The 26,001-nt window shown below is 39.8% G+C and overlaps 1 protein-coding gene and 1 long non-coding RNA gene across 3 annotated transcripts in view; one reads left to right on the forward strand and one right to left on the reverse strand.

Moving 5' to 3' along the window:
• The first annotated feature begins 2,850 nt into the window (after positions 1-2,850).
• Positions 2,851-26,001, forward strand: part of LOC124113912 — a 29,688-nt gene continuing 6,537 nt past the window's right edge. Inside the window, exons 1-2 of the long non-coding RNA XR_006857822.2 lie at positions 2,851-2,978; positions 4,954-4,987. This is a non-coding gene — a long non-coding RNA (uncharacterized LOC124113912). The remainder of the gene's footprint in view (positions 2,979-4,953; positions 4,988-26,001) is intronic.
• On the reverse strand, positions 6,456-24,624 carry LOC124113905. Of its 2 annotated transcripts, none has more exons than XM_046474394.2 (4): positions 24,526-24,624; positions 16,814-19,366; positions 16,285-16,408; positions 6,456-9,067 (listed from the first exon to the last, which is right to left on the reverse strand). In XM_046474394.2, exons 2-4 carry the CDS (start codon positions 19,339-19,341, stop codon positions 8,192-8,194), a joined length of 3,528 nt encoding a protein of 1,175 aa, XP_046330350.2. In that variant the 5' UTR covers positions 19,342-19,366; positions 24,526-24,624; the 3' UTR covers positions 6,456-8,191. The 2 variants fall into 2 exon arrangements, with proteins under 2 accessions (XP_046330350.2, XP_048238629.1); XM_048382672.1 differs by lacking the exon at positions 24,526-24,624 and adding an exon at positions 24,294-24,399.

The following is a 26,001-nucleotide window of genomic DNA, read 5'->3' on the forward strand; positions in this document are numbered from 1 at the left end:
CGGTGACTTGGTTGATTGCATGTCATCGTATACCATTCCATCGATACTCATGTGTCATGTGGAGTGAGTGAGTGAGTTGGGTTTAACGCCGCTTTTAACAGTATTCCAGTTATATCACGGCGTGTCAGCTTTATGTGGGAGGAAAGCCCGAATTGATGCAGGTCTCAGACGTTTACCACTTCGGTGAAACCCACGATCACGGGTATGGTGCTGACAAACCTAGAAACATAATCGGGGCGAACCGGGATTCGAACCCACAATCAGAGGTTTCTGGCATGCCCAAAGGACGCAACTCTGCATAGCGAATTGCGGCGCCTTAGACGACTGGGCCACCCGTGTGTCATGTGGAGGTAGTTGTAGTGTAAATATATATGTTGTAAATGTCAGAGGCAGCAAATGATTGATATACTAGTAAACTATTTCATGTGCCGTTGTGGCCGGACCTTTCCTGGCCTTGAATTACCCGACTGACCTTTACCTGAAATTACCCTGATCATTCCCAGGAGATTAACCATACTGCCTAGAATTACACTTATGAGTAACAGAGTAATTATCTGCCAAGGTTGCAGCCTGATCCAACTTATCTACACCCTGTTCATCCAAATAATCTCAGCATGGAAAATTGCTTGAAATATTCAAACACAATCAGCTATCATGACTCTTTTTCTTTGACTGCCTAATCTTTTACCAATTTACTATAGAGACCAAAAGCCGTAAGCCTCAAATATCATTTATAACACCTAGTGTCATCACTGTTTGATATATATTCATAAACACATGCTCGTGATATAGTCGGAATCGTACAATTTACACTTCTAGATTTCTTATGAATATGGATTATTGTTATTATCGTCATAATTTGAGCTGATGTTAACTGATAATGATGAATAGGCTTATCGAGCTTATCTCCGTTTTTGAATCCGGAATAGTGTTTGAAACTGGCGGGAAGCTCTTATATGTATTATAAAGATACAGGCAGCGTTCTAGAAACTGTCCCACCCGAAAACTCTCGAACGATCAAGCCTGTCAAGTTCATGTTTACACAAAGGCGGACAACCCTCAATTACTCACTCGCTGCCACCGACAACCCTGGACATTTTACCAGCGCTTCAATCATCTGCCGCCGTCGACAATCAGTATAAATAAATAAATTTACCACAATCTCCACCGTTATAACACTGTCCAGCCTGGACCCTCAGTTTCATTAACTGGCGGATTTGTTTCCAAATATTTCAACACAACCTCGTACAAATGTAAGGCTTGAAACTCATGTTAAAGGTGTGTGATCTGAAACTATGCGATGATGTCATGTGCATTCAATTTTGTTGAGTAAGTGAGCATTGTTTTACGCCGCTTTTAGAAATACTCCAGCAATATCACGGCGGGGGACGCCAGCAATGGATTTACATATTGTATCCGTGTTGGGAATTGAAACGTCTTCGGCGTGACGAGCGAACGCTTTAACCACAGGGCTACCCCACCGCCCCTAATTTTGCTGAACTATATCAATGTGAAAAATGGATGAGAAGTTGTTTCCCTACATATCATATAGATACCGAAATCTAATTTAAAGCTAAATATTCCCTTGATATTGCTTGTACACGCACACATGAAAACATATATACGAATATCTGTCAAAATACCAAAGCGATGTTGGTAATACAAACGAACAAAGTCTTCTGAAACAAAAGTTTGGTGCCAACAGACCTAGAAGGTGAGGTGAAATGGGGTTTAACGTCATTTCCAAGATTATGTACGTGTGTGTGTTTGTGTGGCTGCTTGTACTAGTCCGGACTGATGCCGATTTATAGTGCAAGCTCACTGAGATACCATGCCGCAGTTTAACATGAATATCCCAATCAGACACAGTATACTGACTCCGAGCCGACCAGTCCTTGTTTTAGCCCCTTAATGCCGAGCCCCAGACAGGGTAACAACAAGTGCCATCTTTTAACGTCTTTTGGTATGACGCGGTCGGGGATCGAACCCCGGACCATCCGCTCTCCGGGCAGACGCTCTACCACAAGACCACGGAGGCGGTCGTGCCACTGTGTGGGGAATACGTGAGGGCGTCGGTACTAATTCAGCTATCGCTGCTCATTGTCTGGTTTGTTAGGTAGTACATACTTACATATTTATGCAAACTGTACGAATGGCGGGTGCTACCGGTAGAGCAGGACATGCTCACCCTGTTTGCGAACACCTGGTGTCATAATTTTCAGTCGTCCATTCATATAATTTCCACAGCTATTTCGACCAGTTACGCCAATTGGAATCTTTCGGCTGGTTATTCTTTTGCATTCTCAATTTATATTTACAATATCGATCACTTGATTTTCTGTCCGTCATGGCCGGAATATTGCGGAGTGCGGAGGTGTCGAGCTTCTCAATATCAAACTCGGCTCAAGAATGTTGGCGAGATTAATCGTGATCATAATAGATTCACGTTTTTTACATGAGCGAGCAGTATGAACGTTCGATGTATCGATGTATAGATGTTAGGTTGCAATTTCAGATTAGCTACACCCGTATTTGAACAGCAAGTGATCAGAGACACGGGTCTGCTTTGATTGACATTAAAGAAGGCAAATAGTTGTCCAAAGACTGGTCCAAGGAAGGTTACTCTCAATTGCAAACGTTTACGTTTGTACACCCGCGATGAAAGTTGATACGGCGAAATTGTATTCTTTTATGTTCTGGCTTGCAGAGAACACAATTGACGCTGGAAGAATAACTGTCAGGTTGCTTTCTTTGGTCCTCTATATACTGGAATTTACAAACTTTTTTATAGCGGTGTGCCGTTACAAGTAACAGTGATATTTTATTTTGTGGTTCTCGATCATGCGCTTCGCTTAGGACCGGAAGTGCTAGTTTTAGAACGTTCGTCGGTCGCAACAGTGACATTGGTCCCGTGGGTTACCTACGTTGGTTTTCAAGCATTGCATGCTATATCAGGTCGAACTTCAGTCATCCATAGTGTAAGTTTATTAACTTTATCGTTAAGAACCTTTTAGATATGTTTTGGATGTAACTTATGTTATGTTTTGTGTTTATTCAGTATGTGAAAATGCTGATGTAATGTAGCATCAGAAACCAACTGTAAATCATATGATGCTAAGCTAGGATGATTCGGATTTATATAAAGTAAGTCTACCACACGGTAGTAAAAGTACCAACATAAATGTGTGTTTACCTTATTGCATGAGGAGTAATTCCTTTGTTTTGTTTTGTTGTAGCCTTTTACCAAATACACCCATGCTCACTGGCGTGCGCAGAAGTAATAAACTTTTGAATCTTGGATCATAATTTTGTCCAATATTGAACAAGACTGCCTTAGTGTTGGGTCGGTAAACTGATGACTGCTAGAACGTAAATCACGTTTGGGGAAGACAGTACAAGCGACATACAATGGGCAGTAGATGCACAACCGGTACACGACATATGGACTGGATGTGGCTGATTAGGGTCAAATAGTATATCTCACCGCTGATTACCATATCCAAGCTGGGGTTTGACGGTCGCACATTAAAGATTACAAACATCTGGAATGCAGCTGTCAGGTCCTAACCTGCAGTTTTAAATTGGGATTGTGGATATTGTTTAGGTCAAGAGTCCGTTATGTGCTTAAGATCTCTCAAAAGGACATTTAATCTATTGTCATTTGTAGTGAGTGAGTTGGGTTTAATGCCGCTTTTAACAGTATTGCAGTTATATCGCGGCGTGTCAGCTTAATGTGGGAGGAAAGCCCGAAGTGATGCAGGTCTCAGACGTTTACCACTTCGGTGAAAGCACGGGTATGTGCTGACAAACCTAGGTTTCTCAAGGTTTCGCAAGGTTTCTGGCATGCCCAAGGGATGTAACTCTGCACAGCGAATCGTGGCGCCTTAGACGACTGGGCCACCCGTGCCCCCTGTCGATTGTAGGACATCTACGATTTGGTCATGCAGTACTCTAGTTAACCTCACCTCCAACAATTGGTGGTGGGGTAGACTGGTGGTTATTTGATTGCTATTTGTGTATTGTTTAACGTCGCATCTGGCACTACTAGAGCTGTTATATGACGGCGGCCTGTAAATACATGAGACAAACCACTGATCAATATATTGAGCAACGTCCCTGGCACTGAGGGTACAAGGATACACTATGCAGGTCTCGGACGTTTACCACTTCGGTGAAACCCACGAGCACGGGTATGGTGCTGACAAACCTAGAAACAAAATTGGGGCGAACCAGGATTCGAACTCACAATCACAGGTTTCTGGCACGCCGAGAAATGGTGTTTAACGTCGTGTTCAAGATTATTTCATTTTATAGCGACATGTGCTTGTGTCATCGTGATACTTTACACAAAATCTACACAGTATACGGACATCGAATCTTCATATAATCCCCTCAGTGCAATAGCCAGAGCGTGCGCGTTCTAGCCTATCAGGATACTATTCCGAAAACATACACAGTATACGGACATTGAGTCCTTCTGTTATCCCCTTAGTGCCAAAAGCCAGACTGGGTAACAAGAAGTGCCATCTTTGAACCTATTTTGGTATGACGCAGCCGGGGATCAAACCCCTCAATTTCCGCTCACTGGGCAGACGCTGGATCAATAGACAGCTCAGGCATACCCTTACTCTGTGCCTTGTTTAAATTCAGTGAGGTGTGTCTGGGACTGGATGCAGGTGTAAACATTCCTCTGCTATGTCTATGTGTAGTTACTTATTTATCTCGATCAGCTAAAATTAAGTGGCAATGTATGTTACTATAATACATAGAAGTGTATTTTTTTAATATCAAGATTTGTAAGGTCCATCGAGCTGTCAAATGTGGTGCTGGCTGCTGATATATTAACTGCTTTTCTGAAAGGCAGGTCTGAAATGGTAGTTTTTTTTGTTTTAATTTAAATGTTATTGTATCAAAGTAACTGTTGGAACAGTTCATACTTAACTTTTCTTTCAGTGGAATTTACAGTTGACAATGAACATCAGCCTGTGTAAGTACCAATATTCCTGATACAGCATGGTAGCCCTTAGTGAAGTGAGGTAAGATGTGGTATGTGCGTGGCTGCTTGTACTAGTCAGGACAAATGCCAATGTTATGGTGCAAGCCCAATAAGATACCATGCGGCAGTTTAACATGAATACCCTACTCAGACACATTATATTGCCGACCAGTCCTTGTTTTATCCCCTTAATACCGAGCGCCAGGCAGGGTAACAAGTAGCATATTTTAAAGTCTTTTGGCGGACGCTCTACCACTAGACCACGAGGCGGTCATGGGTGTAAGGAATCGAGTCTTGAACAATGCTCAATGCTGTCAGATTAATGACACACAATCAGCCAAGTCAAGGAGCCTGACTATTCGATCCATTACGTTTGCCTCTAGGACAAGCAATAGGGGAGAGAAGGTTAAATGGGGTTCCAGGTTATTACACTTACATAGTGATGTGCACATGGTGCATGCATGTGTGTGTGTACCTGCTTTTACCAGTTTGTTTCATAGTGCTTGTGCTGACCAGTCCTGGTTTTATCCCCTAAATGTCAAACACCAGGCAGGGAAACAACCTTTCAACGTCTCTTTGTATGATGTGGCCAGGGATCAAACCACTGACTTGCTCTCCAGGCTGACACTTTATTCACTTGACCACAGAGGTGGTTGAAAAGCAGCAGAGTGTTGGGGACATAATAGTATTCTAGCTCGGTTCCTCATGGGGTAGTAGTAAATAGAGATATCAGATGTATCACACACTCTTTCACCAATCCTTACAAGCGTGGGGCATAAGGAAAACGTTCTGCCCTAAAAATGAGCACAGAGTACATATATTACATGGTATTGTAATCCAAAACTGGCTTCCACTGGAGATATTGCTTGGGTGAGATCAAGAAGCATCTCCAAGGAGATTTGAATGTTCCTCTACGATTGTTGACATATGTGAAGACATCTAGGGGATATTCTCGATATAAAAGTGATCAACAAATATTAAATAGAATTCTTGAAGCAAAATAGGTACAATGAGGGCACAAATAAGTGAGTGAGTATTGACTTATTCCAGCAATATACCATGCTCGCCGTAAAAGGCGACTAACGGGATCGGGTGGTCAGCCTCGCTGACTTGGTTGATGCATGTCATCGATCCCAATTGCGTGGATCGATGCTCATGATATTAATCACTGGACTGTCTGGTCCAGACTCGATTATTTACAGACCGTCGTCATATAGCTGGAATATTGCTGAGTGCGGCGTTAAACAACAAACGAACAAGCAATATCACGGCACCTGAAATGGGCTTCACACATTCTACAGGTGGGGAATTGAACCTTGGCCTTTGGTTTGACAAGCCACTCCGATGTCCCAGCACCAAGAAGAAATAGGGCACGAATGATAGCTGCAACACCGGAGGCATTAGGAAGCTATCTGCCCATTAAATCTCCCACAGGCTCTGATGCAACATAACAACAGACTTTAATGAAATATTTTATTGCATTGTAGGTCCTGTGCTGACAGAATTTAACATTTTGTAACAAAAGAATCCAATAGTGTGCACAAGTCCCTTCAAATGATACATACTTCAACTTTTACTGGGGTATAGATGAAAAGCAAAAACAAGACTTATTTGCTTTCCTCCAAAAAGGCCTGAAATATTGGAGGTTTAATATATTTTGTCACAAATGTTTGGATCAATGGCAATCAGAAATTACATTTCCATCAACCATTCACCTCACTTCAACAAGAATGAAGCACTTCAAGGTATCAGGTAGATGGAAATAACTAATACAAATTTGCGCATCTTAGTGTGCTGAGTTCATATCAGTACCTCCAAGGGAAACCAAGGGTATTCCAATGTTCTTGACTATTATCCCAAGCAAAAGTTGATAGATAAGCTACTGTTACATCAAGACTACAAAAACAACAACAAAACCAGTGAAGATAAACATATTTCATTTTGAAATACTTGCACGGTATAATAATAGCACAATAGCTAGTCCAAAAATTCAACATCATTACATGTGTCAAATGATCAAAGAGTGATTTTTAAACTCAAAATAGTTATGAGATGAACTGCATATTGACGTTAGTTTTAAAGGTCAATTTCTAGAAACAGAAATGCTAATCAAGCAAGATCTTTCAGTTGACACTAATCCTGATTGGATTAATCTGATTAGTGGCATTTTAGAAATCAAGTCGTCTCAATAGCAAATGATCTTTCATTCGAATGACACTCAAGACTGGACGAGGCCGTCCACTATTTAAGACACTGGTGATGACAATGCAACATAAAACTGGAGTAAAATTTTCAAGACATCATTTCCAGAACTACCAACACAAGAAGAAGGTAAAATAGTGATTAATGAAGAGTATGCTATTGGCATATGTCATATGAATAAAAAATGTGCCAAAATGCACAGAACACCAGGAAAATAACACCACTAACATCTTTCCCATTTAGCTCCTGAAACAGCATGTGAAGGAAGGACCACATGCAGGTGTGAGTCAGTCATCAAAATGAAATTTCAATAAATGCAATTAATACAAAAAATAATTCTTCCTATGAAAATCATATAAAACAATCATCATAGACATATCAATCATTGTAGGAAAAAAACATGAACATTGTTTATCAATTGAACGTTTGTCAGTGAACTACAATTCTACATTTACTAAACAAGAATAACTACTGCGTCCATGCACCTCAAGGACAATAACTCATGAGGTTCCCCCCATATACTGCTAGTCAGTATAGTTATTAAAAGGCAAGGTCTTTTAGGGGCTTAAATACAAAATATACATTGCATTCTGTTATGGTATTGGTTTCATACATGAAGGGTTCTAAAACCTTTTCTGGATTCTTTTTGACAATGCCACCTCTTGCACAAGCTGCAATGATTGAACGAAGACCAACAGTTCAAAATGTACACCATAGTATGCAAATTGTATGATAAAAGTAACACATTAAAATGTCTGGGTCACATGATGAATCAGGCTTAAACGAACATTGAAAGTATTTCCGATCAATGCAACTTTAAACTTCATTGTCAGGCTGCACCATGACATAGTCGGCAGTCAGCGAATAAATTTGACAGACTTATAACCCCCAATTTCTTTGGACAATCTGATGTTCCAGGGCACGCATCTTCCATCTTCAGATTCATTCCATACATGATTGCTGCCTATTGTCAATAAATCTGATTTTCTTCTCTCAGTTCTTCTGTTGCTGCTGCTGGGCACGCACAAACTCGTGTTTACGAAATCTTCTTCTTTTCAAAAACCTTCTTGGACCTTCCTGCCCGGACAGATTCTCTGGATTTTCGCCTGGTTTTAATCTTATGGGCTTGTTTCTTCCAGATCGTACGAATTCGATGAACTCCTCATACTTGGGTAGCGCGTCCTTTGGGACGAATGAATAGCCACCATTCTCTCCATCACTCTTGTTCAAGATTTCTACAACCTTCTCGGGCGAATGTTTTTGATAGAGGACAGTTATATCAGATCCCTCCTTAGTTTTCTTGCAATAGAAATACTGCTGCAAGTTGGCCACAGTAACCTTGACATGTCTGGTTTCATTTTCAGGAAGCCCTGGGCCAAAGATCAGTTCATCCATAGTTTCTGTCCTGGCATATTCCTCGATCATCTTATCCAAGATGACTTTCACCCACTTGTTGATTGGAATGGTTGGTGGTGTAGCAGGGTCATCATCAGCATCAGCCCCTTTGTCAGTGTCGGTGTCCTGGGTGACTGGAGGGGCAGGAGCAGCATCAGCATTAGCATCAGCATCAGCATCAGCATTTTCTCCTTTGTCTGCATCATTCTGAGCTGGATCTGCAACGCTGTCACTGCCTCCCTTGTCTGTATCATTTTTTTCTGATGTGGCAGCACTGGCATCCCCCACAGCATTGCCCTTGACCTGCCCCTGCAGAGGTTCCAGTTCGTCCTTCTCTGGTGGCTTAGGGACATAGTCTGGCACGTAGACGATGTCGTCCGTGCTGGTGTCCTCACTCTCTGATTTCATCTTGTCAGCTAAAGCCTTGATTGTCTCATAGGTGTGCCAAATCGATGGTTGATCTAGGGGGACGATCTGTGAAGAAGCAATACATTGACAAAATAATAAATAATTAATTCTTTTCTAACTATGTATGAATCAAATTATGGATAATGCAATAGACAGGTTTACAATATAACCAGACAAGAAGAAGTGCAGGAGTTCACTTTTATTGGATGAATTAACACGAGTGAGGAAGTTCTAAACTTGATCTATGTTGCCATTCAGTATATCATGTATCTAGTGAAATGGAATTTGCATCAGTCTGTGACTTTAGTCATTTCCCTGAAGCCCAAGTCTAGTATTAATGTCTTTGTCAAGTAAGCTCATCTTATAACAGTCCATATAATAAAACTAAGCTAAAAATGATGCTAAGAGCCATGTTCGAGATTGTAGTCCCTAACATTTTTTGGGGACAGACTGTATGCACACAAAAAATGCTGTGAATATATCGATAAAGAGCAAGGGGTATCATGTCATGTAACCTAAAATAATCAGAAACAAATAAGATTAAACACAACTGATGAAGTGGCCAGAAACACGTTGGGGCCAATAATGAAATTGCAACAAAATCATTTCAATCACAGGAAGTCTAGATATTGAACAGAAAGTTACTTGCACGGTTACGTGAATATCCAATCATAATAAAATCTCAAGTCACTGGAGTCATAGACTGTTTGGTGGGGTAGACACCATTGGTCAAATGTAACTGGTCTGAAGCTCATTTAGGACTAGTGCTGATGTAAACTAAATTTTGGGACAAAACAACTAGTCCGTCAAGATTTTTACAAGTCTCAAAATAATGGACTAGTGTCCATATCTAGCTAAGCTTATTTTGTAAGTAGTGACCTTTCGACAGACTACACGCAATTCTGCCACTGTGACTGTCTCCCTCCACATCTCCAAATTCAATAAATGAACAAATATTATGAATATGGAAAATCAATCACTGACTCCATGATCGATTCGTTGGTAGGAAACTGAATTCAGATGAATTCTAAGCAGTCCTACCACTTGCGTACTGGAAGGCCAAACTTGTTAAATATTGAAAGATGGATGCAATGACAGCTCAATACCTTCTTTGAGAGGCATTTAGAAGTTGTATTACTAAGTAAGGCAAGGACTAACCTGTGAGAGATAATCCCCCCTCGTCTAAAAGCAATGAGATGTTTGGGCGTGTGATAAGATTTTGCAAATTTTCAGAGACATTTTGTCTTCCCACAGTGGAAACTGTATTTGATATTCGGTATTTGTGACTCGCATTAAGTTGCAATTAATGTTACTAGATTGTACAGACACATCCTCCAATATTTCCAAACATTAATTATTCCACTGTGAATATTTAAAAATATTATCATAATAGCATCAACAAAAATATGCATTAGTATTTATTTTTTGGTTCATTGTCTACTTTAGGAGAAAATACACTAATATTTATGTATTCCAGTTCATTGTCAACTTCAGGAGGAATTATTTGTGAGAATAATCATAGATAAGGCATGTTTACCACCATCAGCTGTTCATTTTGCTGGCATGCAGGAGAACAAACAATTTATAGGTCTGTGACATTGTCTGTTAAGATCGTAATTTAATATATTCAAAGAAATGACAGGAAATAGCGACAGTTGCAAATGGTGTTACAGTTTGTTGGCAAAAAATATATAATTAACATTCCAATGGGTTCGTCACTTTCACTGTCTTGTAGTGTCTGCAGTGTGTACTGTATCAAAGACCCGGTGTCTGACATTATCAGATGAAATCTTATCAATATGGACTTTTTTAATTAATTAGAAGTGATAGTTCATTATACATTGAATTTTGCTCCAGGTTCACCTTTTTGTTTAAATTAGCAACAATTAAGTCATATATTTTCTGCAGAAGGCCGCATGTTTGCCATGTGCAGCAGCCCAAAAAAGGTTTACGAGAAACCTGAAGTTGAAAAGATTGTTGACATTTACAATGTTACATTTGAATGATTAAGTCAGTTTTCAATAAATATGGACAAATCTGGAAGCAAAGACATCGTAGCATATTCTAAAAAATCTCCGACTTGCTGTTTGGACACTCGAAATAGTTCAAAATTCGTTCGTAATTCATGCACGTTTCCCATTCTCAAGAGGGTATACGTTCATGAGAAACCAGTGCTGTCTTAACTAAAGTCTAGGCAAGTCTCAACTAAAATACGATTGTTTGTGATCTGAAATTTGTACATTTTTATGGAGAGAGAGTATTATGTATATTCATTTAGGTTTGGTTTTGTCATTCAAAAATCAAAATTTGCTTGAGTTTTGAAATTTTACGTGTGATTGCTTTTCTTCTATTGATCTCTACATGGATGCACATACATGTACGTCTTATATTTCTGCTAGGATTTAAGTGACGAAAAAATACGGCTAATGACTTGTTGTAGATCCCCCAATATGACAATCAGGTATAAAATATTGTAGTGCAAAGATCCACGCAGAATCCAAAGAGAATATCGCGGAATCACAGCCAAAGTCAATCCCTAGTGAGGATAAGATTTATGGATGAACAATTTCTTGTAATATAGAAGTTATTCATCCATAAATCTTATCCTTACCTAGCTGAACACCATCAACTGAAAAGCCTATATTCTTTTTTCAAATTTTGCTAATTGGTCTGAGGACGATAACATAACAGATTAACAGAGCAAAGGCTTCTTAGTGACAGGAAGAAGAACATTCTTAGAAGACTGATGATTTAATTACAGTTGAAATTATCATTTATTTTCAAAGTTAAACAGTGTGATAACAACGAATAATGGCGTTATGATATCTTTACTACTGGGCACTCTGGCACAACTACAGGACTAGTGCCAATTTGTAACACTGGTGATAATATTATATGGTTGTCAAAAGTATTTGAGTGAGTGAGTGAGTGAGTGTGTTGGGTTTAACGCTGATCTGAACAGTATTCCAGTTATATCACGACGTTTCAGCTTAATGTGGGAGGAAACCCTGAAGTGATGCAGGTTTCAGACGTTAACCACTTCGGTGAAACCCATGAGAACAGGTATGGTGCTGACAAACCTAGAAACATCATCAGGGCGAACCAGGATGTGAACCCACAATCATAGGTTTCTGGCGTGCCCAAGGGACGTGACTCTGCACAGCGAAACACAGCTGCCTAGACAACTGCCCTGACAGTATTTGATTCAATTTGAACTTGTTTCAATGAAGGTAAAGGATATACTTAAATCATTTGCCAAAGTCATCAGTCTTTTTTCATCACTGATGTCAGGAACCCCATGGTCGGCATGGTCTGGCAAATACCCCACTCACTGGCGGATCCAGACAAGTGAGTGAGTATGGTTTTTCACTACTTTTAGCAATATTCCAGCAATATCACGGCGAGGGACACCAGAAATGGACTTCACACATTGTTCCCATGTGGGAATCAAACCTGGGTCTTCGGCGTGACAAGAGAATGCTTTAACCACTAGGCTACCCCACCAGTACAGTCGAGACAAGTGATGCAGGTGATTCACACACACATTTTTCTTTCCAGACACCTGCCATGTTAAATGGGCCTCTATCTAAGTCAGTTTGTGACTTCGGCACTAGGTGCACCCTCACTTTTCAAACTCCTGGACCCTCCTCTGGCACTTTTATTGCCCCCAGTTTTACAATTTCAGGGCAGAACACTGTGTTGTGAGTTGACAAACATACATACAGTAAATATGGAAAGTTCAGCGCCATGAAATTACTGGAGTGGCTGACAATAGCCCTAACTGTGTCTGGAAAGTTTTGTGACACCCTGTTGATGAGATTACCTAAGATCAAAGCTACTTTTGCAGGTGTTATAGTTAATAGGTAGTAAGCAGCATGATGAAATAGTAACTGTCAGTCAGAGATTGTTAAACTATATGACGGCAGTTTGTAAATAATCAAGTCCGGACCAGACAATCCAGTGATTGATGTCATGAGCATCGATAAAGGCTAATGACATGCATCAACCAAGTCAGCGAGCCTGACCACCTGATTCTGTTAGGCACCTCTTTCAGCAAAAATAGTCGTCTGTTACGGCAAGAATGAGTTGCTGAAGACCTATTCTCTACCCAGATGTTCCCGGGGCAGCAAGTTAGTGAACTAATTAGACTGTTGAAACTGAGTGACAATGTGTAGTTAGGGAAACACAGGATGTTAGGATATGTATTTAATCATGTACTGGCTGGTAGACAATGTGTGATCATAGTGAATTAAAGAAATATTCCTCTTTACGTCTTTCGTTTGTTGTTGATCAACTACATCATGAAACTATTGCGATTGTGTGTCGCTCACAGTTTTCGCAGTATTTCCTGCTCGCAAAACTTTCTCGATTTACAGTACTTCTTTTAGAATCAATTTTCAAGGTAGATAAGCTACTAAAGTATGTTGGTAGGTACTTCATTATGAAATCCCTGATCATGTGATTGTTACCGGAAAACAAATCTCGGCATACAATGATCAATCAGTACATCTGTGTAAAGGTCATATCAAAATGCATATAATCATAATATTCATTAAATGCATGTTAATTATGATATTCATGTACTTTCAGGACGCCGTTCCACGAAGCTATTTTAGCACTACGATTGGCATAAGTCTATGTTGAAATATGGGAGTTACAATCATCATAGTGCTAAGACTGCTTTGTGGAACGGTGCCAAGAACATCATTTATAAGAATTCTGATAGCATTAAGAATCTAAAAGTTCTAAAATAAATAATTGATATATGTCAATCAGTACAATAATTATGTGAGATCGAGCTAACTAATGGTGCACCACATACACCCTATTCACGTCAATAGATGGCTCTACTTAGTTAATAGGTCATTAGAAAATATTAGGGTTGGGACAATTCCCCTATATTATCATGATTATGCCATATATGTCTCATATCATGACACTTACTATCGTGATATGTATCGTATTGCCTTCCATCCCGAGAATATATCTCATCATTTAAATAATTTTGACCTATTTATTTGGCATAACTTCCTGATCTTAACTAATCAAAATCTCTGTCAATAGGGGACCACATTTACAGTCCTGAAATTACTGCATTCAATTTATAAAGTAAAATCTGTCTAAGCCGGACCCCCGTCATTCTGGATTCCAAACCGTGCGACAAGGACCAATTTATTATGTAATTGATGCTCCCTATCTGGAATGAGTTCTAACGTATCTAACTCTCATGTCCAGTCAGCTGTTATCAACAAATAATGTGCTTTCAAGGGAGTGGCCATAAAATGGGATTCAAACCATGGACCTTCTGATCTAAGGTCGGACGCCTTGTCCACATGACCAAAGGGGTTAACCCTGCCAGTAAGCTGGCAAGGTAAGGATGTCAACCGTAGGATGACTCCATGCCCTGCTAAATACTCTGCAGTCAACAGCAGGCACATCCCAAGCTGAATAGTAGGGTACTGAGTCTTATTATGCTCAAATTTAATGTGAACGTGCTCAATCCCACATTGGTCGCCAATGAAGCGGACATAAACTTTCTGAGTCCCATGATAGGATTCGAACAATGGACCTTCTGATCTCAGGTCGGACACCTTGTCCACATGACCAAAGAGGTTATCTCACCAGCAAGCTGACAAGGTAAGGATGTCATTTATGGGATGACTCCATGCCCTGCCATTTAGATTGACGCTGAGCATTGCCTCGGCTCAGCAGAAACAAACCATATATTACCAGCCATGTCTGCTGTTCTTTCACGAAGCAATAACACGGCTTGGATTTGAAGTTTGTCTTCAAATGATAAGATTGGACAATCATGCTTTGCTGGTGTTGCCTGGGTTTCAAAACATTGCCAGAGATGTAAATTTATCAGCTATACCTGAAACGCTGACTTTGTTGTTCATATGGTCGGGTCGGCCTCTCCAAGGTATATCATGTAGGTATTATTGTACATGTACGTCTTCGATCTTGACTCTTCATTTCCCGTGAGAAACCAAGGGGTGTAACTCTTTGCTAGAATCAGAATTACTGTCTTGTCTGGTGAGTGAGTGAGTCAGTGAGTTGGGTTTAACGCCACTTTTAACAGTATTCCAGTTATATCACGACGTGTCAGCTTGATGTGGGAGGAAAGTCTGACGTGAGGCAGGTCTCAGACATTTTCCACTTTGGTGAAACCCATGAGCACAGGTATGGTGCTGACAAACCTAGAAATATAATCAAGACGAACCGGGATTCGAACCCACAAGCATAGGTTTCTGGTGTGCCCAAGAGATGCAACTCTGAACAGAGAATGACAGCGCCTTAGACAACTGGGCCACCCTTGCCCTACCTCAACTAGTGAGGTGAGGTGAAACGGGGTTAATGAAGGTTTTATCATGTTTATACTGCTAGCCCACTGAGATACCATGCCACAATTAAACATGGATACCCCACTCAGACATGGCAGGGTAACAACAAATACCATCTTTTAAGGTTAGGCAGGGTAATGTCCCATCTGGACTGCTTTTTAAACCAGGCTTAAATCCTGGTCCCACGCAAATCCGGTTTAGACAGATTCCACTGTATAAACATGTTTAAAGTTGTGATGTTTTGTCATTGATCATTACCGAACAAGTCACATCCTCTGACTGAACACATAAAGCTTAGGCAAAAAGGCCAACTGGGAAAGACAAATCACATGAAAATCAGAAATAAAATGGTTTTCTTTTTCCAGCTGTTCAAAACATGCCAGAGAGCACTGAAGGAGATTTAGGTGTGCCCTTTAACTTAAATGTACCAAGAAGAATACATTTGAACCATTTATGAACTCTCTGAGCATCATTTCACCATGAGCCAGAGAATAGTGGTATATAGGAAAGTGTACCTGTTCCTATTCATTGAGGTCGAAAGCTCAATTCCCAAAGCTCCTGGTTTGTTTTGTGAATCAAATATTCATCAAACTTGTTCACATGTTTAACATTTACCAGGTGCTTGTCCACTTCCAGTGCGTAAAAGTGGTTCTTATAACAGGCTTCAAATCATAAACACTGTTTCAAAAACACATGATTTTTAAGTATACGCCCTTCACTGCTCCAGGTACTTCATCGGCACTCCAATGAAGCCTCATATTTAACATGATGATGCTCAACTAGACATGCCAGATGGACGGATACTTTTGACGTTTTTGTCAAAGATGTACCAGGACAACAATGCATTAATAGTTCCATGGAGACATATTGTTAGTCATCATTATTGCTAATGTAACCATGATAACATGGTAACAGTCTGGTAATAGACACAAAGTTTACCTTGATAGTCATCTGAGTCAAGTACAACTTGAAGAGCAGCTTGACAGAAGCACGGTTGGTGGCATCAAGATTGTGCATTGAGACTGCTTCAGACCTCAGTTCCCCCTCCAAGAACAGCTGGCATCTGAAATTGAAAGAATTATTTACACTAGCGAAACACTAAAACCAGCTCAACACAATGTCATGTCTATTTCATCTTCATCAGTAAATCAATTTTTTCCAACATGTGCCAAAATAAGAGCAACCTATCACAACAAAGTTCAGGGAAAGACACAGCCAGTAGTCTGCTGGTCCAAGACTAGTTAAAATCCAGAGGGACAAGTTGTTTTATCCCCAAATCTAGTTATTTTACAAAACCAATAATCCCAAATGAGCTGAGGACAAGTTGGATATGAACAATGGTGTCGACCCCTGCAGTATCCTTACTCAGATACCATATGAGAGCTTGTATAAGCTGAGGTTATTAAGGATGATGTATACAGCTTCAAGTTAAGACCTTTAGCTCTATCACAATGAAATCAAGAAATACCTGTACAAGTCGCCATAGTTTGTGGTTTTCCCTTGGAGCAGCATGAAATTATTGGTAGCACTCAGCTGCAAGATGTCATACGCCCTTCCAAATCGGTCAAATCCTGCCTTTTGATTCTCGAAGAGAATGATGTCTTCGCTTGGCCTTTTAATCTCAGTGTAGTCTGGATCCCCCTTGACGAGGATGGCCTTCTTCAGGTTTCTTACTTTGGACCAGTTTGACCAATGCATCATCTTGTAGAACCCCTTGATCCACACCTCAGACACCAGTGGCATATTCATCAATTCAGTGTGAATCAATCTTCTGGAATCGCTGTAAAGAACATCTGATGAGGTGGTGCACAGAACCTTATAGGTGTTCTCATATGCAACTTCCTCAGCCTCCAATCTTCTGAACCCTTCACCTTCAGCGATGAAAATGTTATCCAGGTAAACTTCACATGACATGCTTGATCTGGTGTGGTCCGAGGGACCTCGTTTGTAGACATTTGTGACAGTCAGGCCATACTCTCGTGCAGCATTGTCGATCTCCGAACTTAGGGGTGTTCCTTTAGGAAAGTCCATAACATCGCTGATCAGATAGGCCAGCTTCTCTTCAGTACCGTCATCTGGTAATGGAATATGTTCGTTTCCAAGTGCATGAAAAGCTGGACAAGACGGAAGCTTGGGATCCAGTTCATCCTGTGTGCTTCCTGCCAGGATGACATTAAGCGGAGCTCTTCTCAAGATGTTAATTGACCTTTCGTATGTCAACTGCTTCGCAACTTCTTTTGATTTTCCTGAAGCGCCACCAATCAAGGTGTCATTGATAGTATAGGCTCCTCGATACCACACTTCCCCACCTGGCAATGAAAATTCTTCATCGGAATATGTGCGACAGAGTCCACACTCTGAATTTATGAGAGCATCGTCCAACTCGACAAATACATTGTGAGGGGTTTTCTTGCCACTCTTCAGATATTCGATCAGCTGGACTAGTTTCTCTTCACGGGACTTCAATGTAATTCCTTCATTGAGTTTCACATTTTCTGCCTGCACCTCTGCTTTCTTCTTTTCATATTCATCCAGCAGTTGTTTTTCTGTTGCCTCTGGACCAACATCTTCTAACTCCATGATTTCCTCAACTGTTTTGGTTGTGAGGATTTCAATAGCTTGCTTGTAGCAGTCTTCCTTCACTTCCCTTTTCCTGAGACCAATGCTTCTTGCAAGGAAGACCGAACTTAAAAACAATCTTCCTGATATCTTATCAACTCCATCTACTCTCACCTTCACGTCATTTCTGTATTCTACCCTCAGACCATGCTTGCAATTATCAGCAGAACGATCAATGACATGTATAACATCATCATTAATACAATTCTGTAATTTTACATACTTGATCATTTTTTCAAGTTTTTCAGGTATTGGAGTTTTATCCATTTCTGATGGATGAGGATTCTCCCATCTCCGCTTCTGCATACCCATTCCTCTTCCACGGCCAAAACCTCCTCCAGGACCTCCTCTGTTCCTGTACCAATCAAAGCCACCGCCAAAACCGCCACCACCAAAACCGCCACCGCCACCACCACGTGGTCTCGGCCCATCTCCGAATCGGAATCCTCCAAAAGCTCCCTGACCAAAAAATCCCCCTCTCATGCCTGGGAAATGTTTCTGATTACCAAACGGCATCCCCATCATGTCTGGAGCAGGACCACTATAGCCATGGTTTGGTCTAGTAGCTGGAGTCCCCAAGAGAGTTTTCCCTTCATTTGAAACTGGGGCTGTGTCTGCAGCAGGTGTTGGCTGACTCGGTACATTTTCTGTGGGCTGGCTTACAGCAGGAACTGGTGCAGCAGGAGCCGGTTCCTGAACAGGATTTCCGTTTCCAAAAGGCTTCTGGATATTTCCGTTTCCTGTTTGTGGTGGAGCAGTCTCATTATTTCCAAAGGTTGTATCCCCACTTGCTGTTTGACCATAGTTACTTCTATATCCCTGATTCTGACCATAGCCACCTCTCTGATTGAACCCTGTGCCTTTATTCTGACCTCCTCTCCAGTTTCCTCGATAATAGCCAGAGTTGTCCCCATAGCCATAATTGGAGTCTACGCCTGTAGAAGTGCTGTAGTTATAGCCTTGTCCCCATCCTCCACTGTAGCTGGATTGACTGTACTGGTTAGGATCCACCCCGTACCCAGTCCCCTGTTCCTGCCCAGTAGTTGCCCCTCCCCAACTGTTCGTTCCAGTTTGTCCTGTCCCCCATCCTTGTCCATAGCCAGCATAACTGCCCCAGCCATAAGAATCCGCCCCTGCTTGCTGCTGTGCCCCTCCGTAGCCTGTGCTCCAGCTGGTGGTGGAGGGGGCGGTGTAACCGGTGTTGGTATTGGTATTTGTGTTGGTATTGGTGTTGGTGTTCTGAGTAGCATAAGGGTAGGGTGGTGGTACTGGATAAGATCCAGCTGTGCTCCAGGTATTCGCATCCATTTTCTGTTTCTTGCTGTCTGTCTCTCCTGTGTCCATGGTCCCATACTGATACTGAGTATTAGAGTCCATGATTCGTGATGTGCCTGATCAGAACCTGGAATGAACAGATAACATTGACTAGTTATCACCAAAAATCCCTATTAACTGGCTCCCCTTCAATATTAAAGCTGGGGGTGAACGAGTAGTGTTTAGGCTGCATGCAGCAATATTCCAGCCATATCACAGTTGTGGGGGGAAAAAACCTGAGCTTCACACACATGGATCGAAATTATCACTAGCCTTCTAGCCCAGACAAAATGTTGATCAGCAAATAAAGATGTGTTAAGTGAGTATGGTTTTTCGCTGCTTTTAGCAATATTCGAGTAATTTCATGTCAGCTATTCAAATTGCCTTGATTTGAAATTCATTGTGCCACGGCCCAGTATAAATGCCCTTGTCTATCAGTGGTTGAGTCAGAATGAACCATCAGGGATATGGGCAAAGTACTGGGATAATTGCTATTGTTATCAAACTCAGTGTAAATGGTATGGTAGTTTAGACAACTGGGGAGACATAAATTGTGTAACAATGTACCAGCTGGTACCAGTAGAGAGTTGTATGCAACTATTAATTGTGTATCCATAAATACCCTTAACAGTTTTCCTTCATCTTGTATCCAAGCAAATCACTTATCTAGGATTCCTAAGTGCCCTCAGCAGGCAAACTGGGGAAAAATAGTTACTTTACTCAAATTTGGGACTTTTGTAAAGTTCTTATTTTCAGAAGTTAAAATTACATTCACAGCAACAATGTCAAACTAAAACTTAAGACTCTTCCTCTTATTGGTCAGTGAAATATTGGTCAGTGAAATACAGGTCATTTCTCCAAGCCATAACCATAACATTCTTCTTTGTCAGAATGATGATATCCGATTGGTCCACATGATCTTGATAATATATGCCGCCTTGGAGGGAAATAAATTTCTCAGCAGGTGACTAAATCCCTTATACCCCGCAACGAGCAAGACAGGCTGCACGTGGACTTCAGAGAGGCAAAATAAATCCCTCATCCCCAGCTTCCAAGCAAAAAGCTGCACACTTCTTCCGAGTCAATGAAAGTCACGTGATATAGCAGTAGAATAAAACCTAAGTCATGACGCATAAAACAGGGTTCCAGATGGCCATCGGTCACCAGTCATAGACCATTAAAATTTCAATTTGACCGATGGTTTAAGTTGTCGGACATTTGACCGAAAGAAATGCTAAGAAAGGGGTCACACGTGTCATAATTTCATGATTAAAAAGTAAATAGTAAGGATTATTCCCACTTACGGTATTGATTTTAATGACCAATGAAATGCTCTCATAAACATGATAAAGTTACGTGTCAATCGAGAGAATGTACAGTACACATATTGTCCTGTTTTCAATCAGAGCTTTGAGCATCATATATGCCTTTACTATTATTCATGACACAATACAATTATCGTAGGAACACAGGTTTTCATACATCTGATGATCATATGTTTTCTATCACGAACACTTGCACTATGACGAGGGGTGTGGCATCACACACAAATTGTAAATACTCAGATGATGGCTTGGGAAGATGTGTTGCTTTGATTAGATGGGCCAAAGAAAGAAATGTCTTGTTTGTAATGCCAGCTCACACATCACCTTCTCCAGTCGATGAATGTTGTGTGCCTTGACCCATTTCAGAAAATCTACAACAACCTGCGTCACAATTACATGTTTGAGAATGCAACCACAGGTGTCAACAGGTATTGTTATTTGATTTGGGCTCCAAGGCATACCTAACTGCACTTTCAACATAAACTTAGTTTTCTTTTTGGAAAAGTGGCATATATCCCTTCAACCAAGCAAAATTTCTTGTGGGAGCTGAAGAGACAGCCATTGATGACCAAACAGAAGATGTAGTAAAGGATGCTGTTGCAACAACATTTAAACTACGGATGTGTTCTTTGAAGAAATAAACAGGTCACCATTCACGAAACCACAACCCCAAATCAAACGAAATGTACTCAGTGCTATTGTTGGCAGGAAAGTAATTACTGGTACAGGACAGAGGTAGAAACTAACACTTTTAGTCTAGTAGTCCTTATAATGATAACACACAGCAAAACCCTTAAAGATCGCAAATCTCTACTAGTCCTTATGATATCTTAACTAGTGGGCAGTTTGGCAAGGACTACAGGACTAGTGCCAATTTCTAACGCTGCAGGAGATGCTTTCATTACTTGACATACAGAATCATCAGAAAGTACATTCCCTACAACCACAGTAAAAAGCAAAGGATTCCAAGAAAGTATCACCCATAATTGCTGCTGACAACCTGAACCCTTAACGTTGGGAGTGAGCCACACCCCACAGTTGTCCATGCCACAATGAGAAAGATTAAAATTGCCCAAAAGTGACTGTATCCCACTGTAAATATGTAAGAACTTGTCTTCCACATTAACATAATTTAAACTTTTCTTGGATCTAACTCTTTCATTTCCTGGACATTATGACCCTACATGACCACCATACATTGACTGAAATGTCTTCAGCCTATTGTCTATGTCTGTTAAGCATCCGAAAATGTATGACATCATGGAAATGTAGGACTGTGCAACTGCCAGACTTCGGTGTGTGATGCGCGAAACACAGACAATACAAATACTCTGATGATGGCCTGTTTTTCATGTTTCAGATAAAGTTGTATGTTATATAGGTAAGTGAGATGTTTAGTTGTTCATTTGATTTGCACCAAAATTACAAATGTTTCTTAAGAGTCCGAAAATCCATAAGCGGATACTATTAACACTCTTATACACAAGCAAATGTTGACAAAACACTGAACAAAGATCATCATCACATGTGAGTCTGAAAAAAATAAATGATTATCCTTTAGTGGTATCATGGCGTAATATGTAATCAAGTTTACACAATCAACAATTCTAGGTATTTTAAATTATATGAGCAACCTTTGCTCACACTATTACATCTGTGAAAAATATCACTGGGTATATAAAAAAACTGTACGTTTTTAAAAGTTTTAATGTCATAATGAAAAAAATACCTGAACTAGAATTATAAGTGCATTTCTTTTTTCATACTAGGATTTCTTGTTAAATTGAAAGACCAGTTTAAAAGACAAAGCAGATAGTGCACTGTAATCGTCCCAGATTAAAGCAAATAAGAAGACAGTCAATAAATCATTAGATTACTTTCCTAAATAGACACACATCAAACAGATATATCTTGGCATTCTGAGATGCAGATATGCTGTGCAAAAATTACTACAAAATCTAAACTAGAATAAAAATGTCGGAAATGATCAAATCAAGTTATTATGTTCTGCTTTTGAAACTGTAATTTGTATTTCAGTTTTGTTCAAGGTCAGAAAACAAAACAAATAGAGAAAGGGGCTTTGATAATACGGAAAATACATCTGAATTAATGAAGTGCATATCTTTTTTCATACTAGGATTTCTTGTTAAATTGAAAGACCAGTTTAAAAGACAAAGCAGATAGTGCACTGTAATCGTCCCAGATTAAAGCAAATAAGAAGACAGTCAATAAATCATGAGATTACTTTCCTAAATAGACACACATCAAACAGATATATCTTGGCATTCTGAGATGCAGATATGCTGTGCAAAAATTACTACAAAATCTAAACTAGAATAAAAATGTCGGAAATGATCAAATCAAGTTATTATGTTCTGCTTTTGAAACTGTAATTTGTATTTCAGTTTTGTTCAAGGTCAGAAAACAAAACAAATAGAGAAAGGGGCTTTGATAATACGGAAAATACATCTGAATTAATGAAGTGCATATCTTTTTTCATACTAGGATTTCTTGTTAAATTGAAAGACCAGTTTAAAAGACAAAGCAGATAGTGCACTGTAATCGTCCCAGATTAAAGCAAATAAGAAGACAGTCAATAAATCATGAGAATACTTTCCTAAATAGACACACATCAAACAGATATATCTTGGCATTCTGAGATGCAGATATGCTGTGCAAAAATTACTACAAAATCCAAACTAGAACAAAAATGTCTGAAATAATCAAATCAAGTTATTATGTTCTGCTTTTGAAACTGTAATTTGTATTTCAGTTTTGTTCAAGGTCAGAAAACAAAACAAATAGAGAAAGGGGCTTTGATAATACAGAAAATACATCTGAATTAATGAAGTGCATATCTTTTTTCATACGAGGATTTCTTGTTAAATTGAAAGACCAGTTTAAAAGACAAAGCAGATAGTGCACTGTAATCGTCCCAGATTAAAGCAAATAAGAAGACAGTCAATAAATCATGAGATTACTTTCCTAAATAGACACACATCAAACAGATATATCTTGGCATTCTGAGATGCAGATATGCTGTGCAAAAATTACTACAAAATCCAAACTAGAACAAAAATGTCTGAAATAATCAAATCAAGTTATTATGTTCTGCTTTTGAAACTGTAATTTGTATTTCAGTTTTGTTCAAGGTCAGAAAACAAAACAAATAGAGAAAGGGGCTTTGATAATACGAAAATACATCTGAATTAATGAAAAAAAAGGCTACAAAATTAACATTGGGCAGGCATTAGTAATAAGATGAAAATACTCGATAAATACCTGTTCATACTTCTCATTTACAAAGCACAAGCATTAGAACAGTTTCTGTAACCTGCCTACAGTAAAGGTCTTTCAGATAAGGATAAGATTAAGAAAGATTGAAATTTGGAAATTGGAACACAAAATGTGCTTCGTCATAGTCAAATTATGATTTAATTGGCAAAGGAAATAACGATGATTGGCGTCCTGACTTGGTGAAGATGCAATCACACCTATCAATCCATGAACGAAATTTCAAAACAATCAGTTTACGAATAGCTTTGGGTACGAAACTAACGCCAAGCCATGCGTCTTATTTTCATTTTGAAACGACATGCCTCATGGTCGTGTGAATAAAACATCAGATATCACGAAACAGTTAGCAAATAACGAACTGCATGAATGAAGGGTGTTCTAAATTGTATTTACCAAATAAAACTATGTAATTTGTGTAACATTATCGACCCCTCCATTTCATCTCGCTCCATGTGCACTGCGAGGCCCTTGTCTGCGCTTTTAGAAAGAGGGCACAGACGCGGCGAGGCACGTTGGCCCTTGGAAGGCCATGTCAGGAAATGTACCCTTATCACCGCTACAAAAACTTCAAATTTTGATACACTTGTGAATATAGAAAAAAGATACATATTTGTATCGTTCATACCGTTTGCAACATTCGTTCTGCTCACGCTAAAACTGTACTATATTCGATTCCCCGCAAATTAGACCGTGCTATCAACTTCCTGTTGAACTTACAGGATGTAGAGAGTTATATCCCTTGGCTGTGTTTGTGCGATGTCGTTTTGCGATTCGGTCATCCGAGAACAATGTTAATTATTATTTAAAACGCATGCACAATCTGCACTAAATTCGATTATGTTTGCGTCAAATACATTTAAACCTTTGTGAAATAATATTTCAAGAATATTATTTTATACACAGTGACTGTTGCTATATGAAATGAACAATTTAATAAGAAATAACTTTACAATGTTCAACGAAAGATACATGCCATGTTTTCAGAATTCAGTGCTTTATAACGGCTCACCAGGTAAATTGGAATTTTTACCCCGACAGTCTCCATAAAGTCGAAACGTGCATTCATGAATGTTAGCTCTGTAACACTGTTTTAACTTGTAGAGAGAGATTGTATATCAGGGTTGCGCCCCTTTGTCGTGCCAGAATCCGATGGCCCTCCTTTCTAATCTCAGATTCTCCAAGATAATGATTATCATCTCATTCATACGCATGTTATGTCAAAGAAACATAACGACGTTGGTGTCAAGAACTCATGATATGTCATTTTTATATATTAAAGGGGAGACTCAAAATTTCCAAATCTGTAAGAGACATAAGTTTCTAGTAATAGTTGTATGATAATAACGCACGAATTGGGAACACATTACAACCGGGAGTGAGATATGTCAGTGGATGTTATGACAGCCAACGACAATAGGGTCATGATGGAAAATTGCAAAGTTGACTTTTTGAGATCAGCAGTGCGTAATACCGGAAGGATTTGTCAAACATTCATTCATTCGACGAGGCATACTGCGTAGGAGCACCCCAGCGTCGATTTGAGGGAGTCTTTCCCAGTCTGCTTGCATCACCTGGCCAAGTTCAGCCATTCATATGATAGGCAGAATCAATTAGTTTGAAATAATTGTCGATTAATCGACCTTCTTTGAAAGCGTCAAAATCAGGTATCACATCATACGTGTGTGTTGGCACCACAGCGTGCGGCACGTGCAGATTATTGGATGTGTTTTCATGTTACGTTTTACAGCCAGAAACGGTCTTGCATACGATGATTGTCGTCAACACTTATATCTGTTCTAAAACTTGATATAAAAATTCACACTTCATGAATTCCTACTTTTTTTTAGAGTATACTTGTCTTAAAGCCTTGACTAAGTGCACGATTTCTGATGCTATCTGAAATTTACATTTTTATTGATCAAGGTTGTTGTCACCTGTTAGTATCCCTTCAGAGAATTCGGGTAATATTCGGGTAATACTCGGGTAAAAACTATGTGTTTTCTTGTTCTGCATAATATGATGTTGACCGATAGCTTCACCCTTTCAAGTCGTACATGCATTAATCAACAACAAAACACATGTCAGTTTGGCTGCAGCTCTT

Source organism: Haliotis rufescens, unplaced genomic scaffold (genome assembly GCF_023055435.1).
Source record: "Haliotis rufescens isolate VD_foot unplaced genomic scaffold, xgHalRufe1.0.p SCAF_4, whole genome shotgun sequence".
Lineage (NCBI taxonomy): Eukaryota > Metazoa > Mollusca > Gastropoda > Lepetellida > Haliotidae > Haliotis > Haliotis rufescens.

Excerpts from the sequence above, each read along its gene's own strand:
- LOC124113905 (XM_046474394.2), bottom strand. The coding sequence starts at position 19,341 with ATGGACTCTAATACTCAGTATCAGTATGGGACCATGGACACAGGAGAG. Across the intron at positions 16,409-16,813 it reads AACTATGGCGACTTGTACAG|ATGCCAGCTGTTCTTGGAGG; the intron begins GTATTTCTTGAT and ends TTTCAATTTCAG. Across the intron at positions 9,068-16,284 it reads TGACTCAGATGACTATCAAG|ATCGTCCCCCTAGATCAACC; the intron begins GTAAACTTTGTG and ends GCTTCTTCACAG.